Source organism: Zootoca vivipara, chromosome Z2, assembly GCF_965207765.1.
Source record: "Zootoca vivipara chromosome Z2, rZooViv2.hap1.1, whole genome shotgun sequence".
Taxonomy (NCBI): domain Eukaryota; kingdom Metazoa; phylum Chordata; class Lepidosauria; order Squamata; family Lacertidae; genus Zootoca; species Zootoca vivipara.
In genome coordinates this window covers 41,919,698-41,931,993 of record NC_142585.1, presented here as the reverse complement: position 1 = coordinate 41,931,993, position 12,296 = coordinate 41,919,698, and the positions used below count along the sequence as shown (strand labels likewise).

Genomic DNA, 12,296 nt, shown 5'->3' with positions numbered 1-12,296 from the left:
TTGCCAAAAGTGTCTACATGGGGGGGAACTGACACAGGCAAAAAGTAACATAAAATTGTGGACTAAAATCTTGTATGGACTAATACAGGAATCCCTAACCTGTGGCCCTCCAGATGTTTTGGCCTACAACTTCCACGATCCCTAGCTAACAGGACCAGTGGTCAGGGATGATGGGAATTGTAGTCCAAAACATATGGAGGGCCAAAGTTTGGGGATGCCTGGAATAATATAAAAAAACAGCTATAGGTAAAGGTAAAGGGAGCCCTGACTGTTAGGTCCAGTTGTGGACAACTCTGGGGTTGTGGCGCTCATCTCGCACATGGCCGGGTCACATGGCCAGCATGACTAAGCCGCTTCTGGCGAACCAGAACAGCGCACAGCAATGCCGTTTACCTTCCCGCCGGAGCGGTACCTATTTATCTACTTGTACTTTGACGTGCTTTTGAACTGCTATGTTGGCAGGAACTGGGACCGAACAACAGGAGCTCGGCCAGTCGAGGGGATTCAAACCGCTGACCTTCTGATCGGCAAGCCCTAGGCTGGTTTAGACCAGCCCTGTTTGTGCTGTCTCCTAGGCCACCAGAAGATCTCATCAATGCTCCTTCCCCAGAGCTAGGCAGAGATATTACTTGTGCTGGATCAGGGCAAAGGTCCATCTAGTCCAGCATCACGATCTCACAGTGGCCAACTAGATGACCGCAAGGGAAGCCTGCAGGCATTTCAAAACTAAGGATTAGATCCCTCAAAATGGTCACCTTGCACGGTTTGAAACAAGTATTAGACAAATTCATGGAGGCCACCAGTGATTACTAGCCACAATGGCTATGTTCTCCCCTCCCCTGTCAGAGGCAGTCTGCCTTTGAACACTGGTGCTGGGAATCACAAATGGGAAGAGTGGCTATTGCATTCTTCTCCTGCTTGTGGGCTTTCCAGAGACTTCTGGTTGGCCACTGTAGGAACAGGGTGCTGGAGTAGATTGAGCTACTGACCTGATCCAGCAAGGACCCTGCTATGCTCTTTTGTCAAATGCGCAAAGTTTACCCCTTGAGAACAACCAGTGAGGTAAAATAGACTGATAAAAAGAGAGCAGCCCTTGATCACCTAGTGAATTTTATAGGTGAATGGGGACTTGAACCTGCCACTCCTCAAGTCCAGCTCTCTAACCAGAATACCACACTGGGAAGCAACACCCAACACATCTGAATCAAAGAGTCAAAATGGCACTGGACTGAACCGCTGGTTCACAACCAACACATACATACAGTGGTACCTCGGGTTACAAACGCTTCAGGTTACAAACGCTTCCGGTTACAGACTCCGCTAACCCAGAAATAGTAACTTGGGTTAAGAACTTTGCTTCATGATGAGAACAGAAATTGTGCTCCGGCAGCAGGAGGCCCCATTAGCTAAAGTGGTACTTCAGGTTAAGAACAGTTTCAGGTTAAGAACGGACCTCCGGAATGAATTAAGTTCTTAACCAGAGGTTCCACTGTATTAATAAACAGTAATGAGCATTTCTGTGGGATTTTGAATGCTCAAAAGACTTTACAACTGCCCTATAAGGTAGGCCAGCATTAGTACCACCATAATGCAGTCAGGAGGCTGAAGCCAAGAGCTGGCAGTTTGCCTAAAGCAAGGATGGGGAACATGTGGCCCTCCAGATGTTGCGGGACTACTTTTCCCATCATCCCTCACCACTGATCAAGCTGCCTGGGGCTGATGGGAGTTGGAGTCCAAAACTTATGAAGGGCCACGGGTCCCCATTCCTTGCCCAAAGCCTCCTAGCAATTACAAATACAGAGGGATTGCTCAACCTATGAACCTCCATATCTCATTGAAGATGGTAGACAGGAAGAGACATCATTATTTTTTGATTGATGCTTTTGAATTATGATGATGGAGGAGACTCTTGAGAGTCCCATGGACTACAAGAAGATCAAATCTATCCATTCTGAAGGAAATCAGCCCTGAGTGCTCACTGGAAGGACAGATCGTGAAGCTGAGGCTCCAATACTTTGGCCACCTCATGAGAAGAGAAGACTCCCTGGAAAAGACCCTGATGTTGGGAAAGATTGAGGGCACTAGGAGAAGGGGACGACAGAGGACGAGATGGTTGGACAGTGTTCTGGAAGCTACGAACATGAGTCTGACCAAACTGCGGGAGGCAGTGGAAGACAGGAGTGCCTGGCGTGCTCTGGTCCATGGGGTCACGAAGAGTCGGACACGACTAAACGACTAAACAACAACAACAACCCTATGCTAGAGATGGGGAACTCCAATCATCCTTGCTGGCTGAGGCCAATGGAAGCTGCAGCCTATCATCAACTGAAGAGCCACAGGTTCGCCATCTCTACTGTAGTTTATGTTTCAAGAAGCTTCCACTTCCAAAGTTAGGACATTTCAGCTAATGTATGGCCAAGGCTTGTTTCTCTGCAACTGCCCCCCTTTAATTAAAGTCCTGTCTGCTGGGGCAGCGGAACACAAGCCTTGCTCCATCTTCTGCTCTTCTGGTATTTGGAAACAGCTCTCACGTCTCTGCTAATCTGATCTTCTCTAGGCCAAACATATTAAGCTTTCCTTGCAGCACTTGGTTTCTCAGGCTCCTCACCATCCTGCTCACCCTACTCTGGTGACCTCCTTAGAATGCAGCATCCAGAACTAAATAATAGTATTTCAGATGCCACCTGACAAGTACAGAATAGAACGGAGCTATTATTCTCACTTTATTAAATTTCTATGCCCCCTTCATCCGAGGATGATGAGTGGTTTACGGTATAAAAGCACAAAAACATAACATGGTATTTGCTTTTTAAGTAGCTGCCTCACTGCTGGTTCAAGTTGTCCATTATCATAAGGACTTCAACGTTGATGGCAAAAAAAACAGATGCATCTACATGCACCCGACTGTCTTTTTGAGCACCAACACTGTTGGTGGTCAATCCCTGCCCTCAAATATTTCAGTCCACTTACCTTGCGGCGCAGTAGCTGAGCCTGGGGTCCACCACTGCCTTCAATTTCATACCGGACACTGTTGAAGAGGGAGACACCATACTGTTCCTCATAGAACTGGCAAAACTCGGCCAGGACCTTACCAGTCTTTTCTGGAAGTTAAAGAAACACATACAGTTATAACACCAGAAATACCAAAGATCAACTCTTTTGCGGGTTGTGGGGAGATGTTCTGGTTCTAGGCAGGAAGTGGGACAAAACAGAAGTATTGGCTATGTAGCCCAAATAGTGTCCTGATGATGTTGCTACAACTCTCATCAGTCCCAATGAGCGTAGACAATGGAAATTAGAGCGCAGATGCATCAAGAGGGCAAAAGGTACCCCCAACCCTGCAGTGGATTCTCTTCTGCTGCTTGCTGTCATATCTATCTCAAATGCTCCAACCTAGCATAGAGTATGTTACACCTTAATTAAGATTGCCAGAAGAAATATCAACAACCTCAGGTATGCAGATGACACAACCTTGATGGCAGAAAGTGAGGAGGAATTAAAGAACCTTTTAATGAGGGTGAAAGAGGAGAGTGCAAAATATGGTCTGAAGCTCAACATAAAAACAAACAAACCAAGATCATGGCCACTGGTCCCATCACCTCCTGGCAAATAGAAGGGGTAGAAATGGAGGCAGTGAGAGATTTTACTTTCTTGGGCTCCTTGATCACTGCAGATGGTGACAGCAGTCACGAAATTAAAAGACGCCTGCTTCTTGGGAGAAAAGCAATGACAAACCTAGACAGCATCTTAAAAAGCAGAGACATCACCTTGCCTACGAAGGTCTGTATAGTTAAAGCAATCGTTTTCCCAGTAGTGATGTATGGAAGTGAGAGCTGGACCATAAAGAAGGCTGATCGCCGAAGAATTGATGCTTTTGAATTATGGTGCTGGAGGAGACTCTTGAGAGTCCCATGGACTGCAAGAAGATCAAACCTATCCATTCTGAAGGAAATCAGCCCTGAGTGCTCACTGGAAGGACAGATTGTGAAGCTGAGGCTCCAATACTTTGGCCACCTCATGAGAAGAGAAGACTCCCTGGAAAAGACCCTGATGTTGGGAAAGACTGAGGGCACTAGTAGAAGGGGATGACAGAGGACGAGATGGTTGGACAGTGTTCTCGAAGCTACCAACATGAGTTTGACCAAACTGCAGGAAGGCAGTGCAAGACAGGAGTGCCTGGCCTGCTATGGTCCATGGGGTCACGAAGAGTCAGACACGACTAAATGACTAAACAACAAATGTTACACCTTTCAACATGTCATAGTGAAAAGGGGAACGTGCCTGGGGCACTGCACTTCTTTTGTCAGGGATGTCCTACTTCAGGGATCCTGTGCTTCCAGGGTGGGAGAATCCAGTGGCAGTCCTACAGCTTGAACTGTTATGGGGCCCCCTTTGCAACCAGCAAGGAGGTTTGGGTAACCACTGTTATCTTCTTCAATGGGGTTGTTTACAACGTCTGTGCTACCGACTCTCAAACTTTGGGATTGTTGAAATATATACCTCAAAAAAAATCAAACAATTTGAGTCATGCAACTCAAATTTTGTCTACTAGACCCAAAATGTTTAAGCAATGTGCTTCTGGGGCCCCTCCAGGATTAGGGGCCCTGAAGCGGAAGCTTCATTAGTTTCATAGTAGATCTGCCTCTGGGAGAACCTCCAAGCCTTTCTCTTTGACCTTCTGGATTTTCTCCAGGCCATCCCTCCTCTCCCTAGCCATGCTTTACACCCAGAATGTTCTTTGCCTGGCTGGAATGTTGAACCCAGACAATGTCTCTTGCTTACGGTATCTGGATGGAAAACAGAGAGGGACGTGTGTGTGTGTGTGTGTGTGTGTGTGTGTGTGTGTGTGTGTGTAGAAACTAGCCTGCTGCAGAAAGGAATTCACTTACATTAGCTGCTCCACACACTTTTGCTTCTGGCATACCCTCCAACTCCCGAATTGAAAAATCCGGGATCAGCGGCGGCGCAGCACCGGAAGTCGCTTCTACGCGGCAGCCCGGCACCGGAAGTCGCTTCTACGCATGTCCAGACATGCGTAGAAGTGACTTCCGGTGCCGGGCTGCCCATGTCTGCATGTCTGGGTACCAGAAATAGCTTCTGCACATGTCCAGACATGCGCAGACAGCCGGGAGCCGGGAAATGGCCGCCGGCAGGAGCTTTATGGGATATTTACGGGATATAATCAATTTTGGATAACAGCGGGAAACGGTAACAAAATATGGGGGTTTCCCGTGAAAAACAGGAGACTTGGCAGCTATGGCTTCTGGCCTTACCCACCGCTGGCATGTGACCACCGGACGATTTCCCAGAAAGCAATGTGGCCCTTGAGCTGAAAAGGATTCCCCACCCCAGCTGTAGTTGGATCCTGCACAGAGCAGGGAGATGGACTAGATGGCCTCTGAGAGTCCCTTCCAACTCTTTGATTCTCTCCACCAGGGAACTTTTAATACCAATAGCCAATTGGGAGCAGTAAGAGACAACAGGGCTTTGTTTTTAGAAAAAAAATTATATATACACAAACGCAACTTCCCTATGAGATGAGTCAAAACAAGAGACTGCCTTACGCCTCAGTAAACAAAGTTCTTACGTCACGGTGAAAAGATGTCCAGCCCTGTGTTGGCCAACTTTTCCTACGGATCATGCAGAGTGCAGTTGAAGGAGGCCTGAACACCTTGTGACTTTGGGGCAGGGCAGCAGAGTTCATATGTATTTATGTATTTTAAAAAACACATATTTTTTTTAATGGTGGATGAAACTCTTCCTTTTAGTGTTATTGGACCTCATCCATGAAAGTTAAAAACACCTCACAACAAAGGCAGGGAGTTAAGAACCTAAGCCTAACCCTAACCATAGTCAGCTGGGACTTCACCTGCCCATAACCTGCAGACCCAGAATGGGATGTTTTAGTGACTCTTACCAATAAATCTCTCAGAACTTCCAGGCATGGCAACAAGTACAGTTCCAAGGAGGAGAACCAGGACAACACCCACCTGCGCTACACCTGACATCATATATGATGCCCGGTTTGAGGCAGGTTAAAAAAGGGGGCGGGGGTAGCTGCTTGGTGCTTGCAGGAAGCTGGCGGGGATCCCTTTGCATTGCTGGGTTGAACTGAAACCGGCAATGCAAAGCATCTACTGATATTTAGGAGCAGCTAAATAATCATTAGGGAGGGACACGGGTGGCGCTGTGGTCTAACCTACAGAGCTTAGAGCTTGCCGATCAGAAGGTCAGCGGTTCGAATCCAAGCGACAGGGTGAGCTCCTGTTGCTCGGTCCCAACTCCTGCCAACCTAGCAATTCGAAAGCACATCAAAGTGCAAGTAGATAAATAGGTACCGCTCCGGCGGGAAGGTAAGCGGCGTTTCCATGCGCTGCTCTGGTTCGCCAGAAGCTGCTTAGTCATGCTGGCCCCATGACCCAGAAGCTGTATGCCGGCTCCCTCGGCCAGTAAAGCGAGATGAGCACCACAACCCCAAAGTCGTCTGCGACTGGACCTAATGGTCAGGGGTCCCTTTACCTTTTACAATGGAATGAGACTGTAGGCTTCATGGCTAGCTGCCATTGACAGCCCATGAATTTTAAAATGGCTCTTTTAAAGCCATCCAAGAAGTTATATAATTAATTCTCTCTCTCTCTCTCTCTCTCTCTCTCTCTCTCTCTCTCTCTCTCTCTCTCTCTATATATATATATATATATATCCTGTCCATCTGGCTGGGTTTCCCCCGCCACTCTGGGCGGCTTCCGACAAAAGATTAAAAATAATTAAAACCTCAGTCATTAAAAACTTCCCTAATGTCTTCCAAACATCAGATAGTTGTTAATTTCCTTGACATCTGAAGGGAGGGCGTTCCATAGGGCAGGCGCTACTACCCAGAAGGTACTCTGCCTGGTTCTCTGTAACCTCACTTCTCACAGTGAGGGAACTACCAGAAGGCCCTTGGTGCTAGACCTCAGTGTCCGGACTGAACGATGGGGGTGGAGACGCTTCTTCAGGTATACTGGACTGAGGCTGTTTGGTGCCCGTCCCCACATTTCATGGGAACAAGTTCTACAGTTCTACCAAGTGCCATATGTAATTCTTTCTTTTGTCTGTTCAGCTCCACCAGACAGCCATGAGTTCTGGTTCCCTCTCATGAGAGAGAAAAAGATTCTCCCCCTCAACTACCTTCTCCACCCCCTGCATTAGTTTATGCACCTCTTATCATGTCCCCACCCTTTAGTCACCTTTTCTCTACGGTAAACTAAAAGGTCCCAAATGTCATAACAAACAGCCACAAGCTCCCTGGGACTGGCCAGACCAGATATTAACACAATGAGCATCCATCTGCCTTGCCCTGATCAACAGAGCAGTCCTCCTTCATGATGCTCTTCAGCTCCTGTTATCAGACTATTTTATTTAAATGAATAAGCCAATTAGTTAATTAAGTAATTAGTTATAATTATTATTAGCTCGAACATACTGACAAACCCTGACAAAATGTACTTTGTTGAGAATTGTGGAGAGAGAGAGAGAGATGGCACAATCTAGCACACATTTATTTATTTAAATTTGTACACCACTAGATTGTTTTTGAAAAAGAAAAACCCTCAACGCATGGAAACTCTGGCCCTCCAGATGATGCTGAACTACAACTCCCATCGGCCCCAGCAAGCACAGCCAATGGCCAGGGCTCATGGGAGTTGTAGTTCAGCAACATCAGGAAGTCCAGAGGTTCCCCATACCTGGTATAAAAGACATCCATGCCTAAGGTTTTCATTTTCATCCCAATTTGGAGGGGAAAAAATGAAACATTTATTGCAATATGAAAACCCTGATATTAAAAAAGATAGAAACACAGGAGAAAAAAGAAGTTCAACACCCAGGAATACTGTAGAAAATACTGGATTTGTTTGTTTATTAAAGGATGCACTGGCAAGAGTTTAACCAAGCACACTTGACCTCTACATCTGCCTGCGGTTATTGTTCATAGAAAAACCACAGTAGTTTCATGATGAAAATGCAGAAATGGCTCTTTGCTTTCAATAAAAAACAGATGGAAAAAGAAAATGTGTGTGTGTGTGTGTGTGTGTGTGTGTGTGTGTGTGTGTTTGGGTGCACTAAATTCAGTGCTGAATTGAACAGTACAGAACTTGCCCTTGCAGGAGGCAGTGGCAACCACCAACTTTAATGGCTTTAAGGAAGAATTCACGGAAAAATTCACGGAAGATAAAGGCTCTCAACGGCTACAAGCCATGATGGCTATGTTCTGCCTCCCCAGTCAGAGGCAGCAATGCTTCTGGGTACCAGTTGCTGCAAACCACAGGAGGGGAGAGAGCTCTGGTGCAGTGACCCTTCTGGCAGGTTTCCCTCAGGCATCTGAGCGGCCACTATGAGAACAGGATGCTGGACTAGATAGGCCACTGGCCTCACCCAGCAGGGCTCTGATGTTATAAAGCTTCCTCTTAAAACACCCCCAGTGGTGGTGTGTGTGCAGTACATCAGCAGGTCAAGAGTTTTAGACTGTTGTGGTGCACAGCACAGACAAACACAAGAGTCTTAAAGTGACAATAAATGGCTACTACCCAAGATTACTATGTTCCCCCCTCTGCTGTTGGGAGGCTGTGCGCCTCTGAATGCTAGTTGCTGTGAATCACGAAAGGGGAGAGGGCTGTTGTGCTCAGGTCCTGCGTGCAGGTTTCATACAGGCATCTGATTGGTCACTGTGAAAACAGGATACTGGAATACTGGAGTAGGTACAGGCAGAAGTTCCTTTGTTGACTGGCAAGGCTGCTCTTACACCTCAATAACTGTCAATATATACCATTGCTGTATTGTGCACTTTGGGTCTATAGACCACAATAAAGCGCTGTGTGTGTGTGTGTGCGCGCACACACACACACACACTGGAATAGATGGGCGAGTAGCCTGATTGAGCAGGGCACTTACATTGTTAGGTATCAGGACAACTAGAAAGAGAGAAGTCCTGAAGCATCCAAAGGCAGGAAGAGAGAGAAGTTGTGCTTTTCCACAGGGCCGGCCCTACGGCTAGGCTGGGTGGCACAGGGTGCCTGCCCGTCAGGGGGGCACTGCGCAGCTGCGCCCACCCGCTGCGGAGTTGCGCCCGCCCACCCGCCGCGGAGCTGCGCCTCGGCAGCCGCGCTGTGCGCTGCGCCCACTGGCGCAGCTCCGCCCGCCCGCCGCGCTGGGAAATGGGGCGGGGGTGCCGGAGGGATCCGTCGCACCACGGCGCCAGGGCACCAAATATACTTAAGATGGCCCTGCTTTTCCACCTTCTTTGGCATGAACAAAGAGCCAGTTTTTCAATGCTTTCATTGAATGTAAATTAAAAAACACACACACATTGAAAAGCCAGAAAACTTGACAAAAGAAAATGATTAGCAGGCTGGAGCAACTCCTCTGATGAGGAAAGGTTACAGGGAGGGAAGTTACTTAGGATTTGACAGAGATGAATAAATGATGCCTAACATGGAGGAAGTGGCAGGGGGCGGGAAGACGTTATCCCTCTCTGATCATACAAGAATCTAGAATGGTCACTCAGGAAAGGGAAAAGAAGTACTTCTTTACACAGTGGTTAATTGAACTATGGAATTCACTCAGGGCCCAATTTAGATTTGATGAGGCCCTAAGCTACTGAAGGTAATGGGGCCCTTCGTATGTCCAGCTGTCCTTTGTCAACAACAAATTGCCATGGTTTTTTGTGTTGAATATATGCTATATGGTAACTTATGGACCTAATAGGCATCAAAAGCCATTTGCACAAAACAAAATATGTTTTTTCATCAAAGTAATTGTTGAACTGAAGTATAATTAAGAAGAAGTATATTAATACCGGAATAGTTATTAAGCTCTAACTGTATGTATGTTTTATTTTATTTGTTTTTTATCTTATATTCTGTAAATGTACATCCAGGTGTTTTGGTTTTTTCTTTAAAAAAAATTTGGGGCCCCAAGAGAGTGGAGCCCTAAGCTATAGTTTGTTTAGCTTATACTGTACATATGTCCGGCACTGAATTCACTGCTGCAAGAGGGCAGTGATAGCCACCACCTTAAATGGCTTTAAAATGGGTTTAAACAAATGCAGGGAGGATAAAGCTGGCAGTGGCTTTGAGTCCACCAGCAGGACCTTTTCAGTTATGGCTCACTGCTTGTGAAATTCTCTCCCAAGGGAGGGCTTATCCACATTCCCTTTTGCCCCGTGCCTGGAAAACGTGCACCTTGGTTCTCAGCTTGTCCTAGGCTTTCCAGGCATGGGTCTGAGTGATTGTCTGCTTGTCCCAGTGTTTTACCCAGGAAAAACTTGCTCTTTAGCGCTAAATCAGCGCAAACATCAACCTGCACAAAATCTGTTTGCGCCGATTCAGTGCTGAATAGCAGGATCCTCCAGGATAGTGGCAGGACAAGCCACTACGTTCCACACGATGCCATCATCATCAGCCTCCATTCAGCACCAAGTAAAGATCAATCTCTTCTCCAAGGCATCTGAAAGATTATGATAAAATGGGTTGTATCCACTAAAATAAATCGGCATGGCTGATTTAGGCCCATTAATTTCTATGGGTCTAATCTGAGTAGGAATTAGCTAGATACAACCCCAGATTTCTGCTGCTGTTTTTTTGCCGGGTTTCCTTATGGGTCATTGGAATGGTTTTCATTGCAATGCATTCCTTCCATTTGTATGCTATGCCTTTTGGCACTTGGTGCTCTGGAAATCACTTACAGACTCTTTTTGTAGTGACCTACTAAGAAATTAAAGGATTATTATTACCATTAATTAATCAATCAGTCTAGGATCAGAGACAGTACCAGTTGCTGCAAATCACAAGTGGGGAGAATGCACTCTTTTGCTCAGGTCCTGCTTTTGGGCTTCCCAGAGGCACCTGGCTGGCCACTGTGAGAACAGGAAGCTAGATGAGGCGCGCTTTGGGCCTGATCCAGCAGCCAGGCTTCTCTGCTGTTCTCATGTAGTACAACAGCAACTAGAAGCTCAGACTAAGGGCTGCCTTGAGAAGGATGAGAATGGGAAGCAGGGGTTGGGGATCTGTACCATGGTGGGTGGGTCATCATAACTGCCAAGGGAAAAGATCTGACTCCACATGAAGTCATCTCAAACAAGGAAGCCTGGCAACCTTCAGTTCTGCTTTGTGGGAATCCCAGTCTTGCTGGCTTAGTCACAGAGCTTCTTTCCCAACTGACCTCACAGGGTGGCGAGGCAGCAGGGGGGGGGGGAGGCTGTGTTTTCTACTGAAAGTAGTGTGTGATTCATAGCCCAAAACTGCAAGCCACGCAGAGTATTTGAAAAGCCCAGAAGAAAGCCTTGATCCACCTCCACGGCTGGTTATGCAAAAGAGCAGCACAAAACAACTGTATGCGGGCATACAATCCTCTCCCAGGGGGAATGCCGTCTGAGCATTCCACGCCCAGCACAACAGTTTTCCACAGAAGGAGGCAAGGGTTGCAGATAGCTTTCAGGTTGGGAAAGGCAAAAGTACAATAAAACTCAGGACTAGAACATTGTGTGTACTTATTTGCAAGACTGCAATATGCTCTTTCGGATTCTGTTCAGTCTCATTTGCACATTCTCTCTTGTGGCAGAAAATGAGAGGTTTGGTGCTGGTGCTGGTGGTGGGGTTTCAACATGCGCACAGTCACCAAATGAAATATAGGCTTTATAGCATATCCACACTTTTGTGTCCACCTAGGAAAAAAGATAAGCAACATCCCCACTACTTAGTGCAAAGGGCACTCTGAGTATCCTGTAACTTGGCTGATTTGGGGGAAGTGCTGTAGCTTAGTAACAGAGTGTCTGCTTTCCATGAAGGAGGAGCCAAGTTCAATCCCCAGCATCTCTAGGTGGGGTCCAGAAATGTCCAGTGTCTGAAACCCTGCAAACTCTCTGCCTGTTAGCATACACATTGCAGTACTTAGATGGATGCACCTGGTAGCCTATGCAGGAGCTTCCTGGGCAGGAGAGGAGGAAGGGGTGCGATGGGGGCGGGTCGCCCCGGGTGTCACCACTGATGGGGGTGACAAAATGCAAGGCGGCACTCACAGCAGGGCTTGCAGCACGCCTGCCCACCACCTCCCCCTCAGCTGTAGGGTGGCTGAGTGGGAGGAGGCAGGCAGACTCCTCAGAGGCACCGTGGAGCGTCCTGCCCTGGGTGGCCTCGCCCCCGCGAGTGACTGGCCCCACTCCTGGGCGCAGGGCGTGCGCACCGCCCCAGGTGCCCGATCGGCTTGCTCCGCCACTGTTCCTAGGTTCTTCTTTAGACAAGATATGATTACAAACCCCACAG

At 47.4% G+C, this 12,296-nt stretch overlaps 1 protein-coding gene across 1 annotated transcript in view; it reads right to left on the bottom strand.

Annotated features, from left to right (window-relative positions):
• The window catches only part of NIBAN2 (niban apoptosis regulator 2), a 95,523-nt gene that overhangs the window by 54,530 nt on the left and 28,697 nt on the right, over positions 1-12,296 (bottom strand). Inside the window, exon 2 of the mRNA XM_060270145.2 lies at positions 2,971-3,101. Coding sequence (XP_060126128.1) covers positions 2,971-3,101 — 131 coding nt within the window. The remainder of the gene's footprint in view (positions 1-2,970; positions 3,102-12,296) is intronic.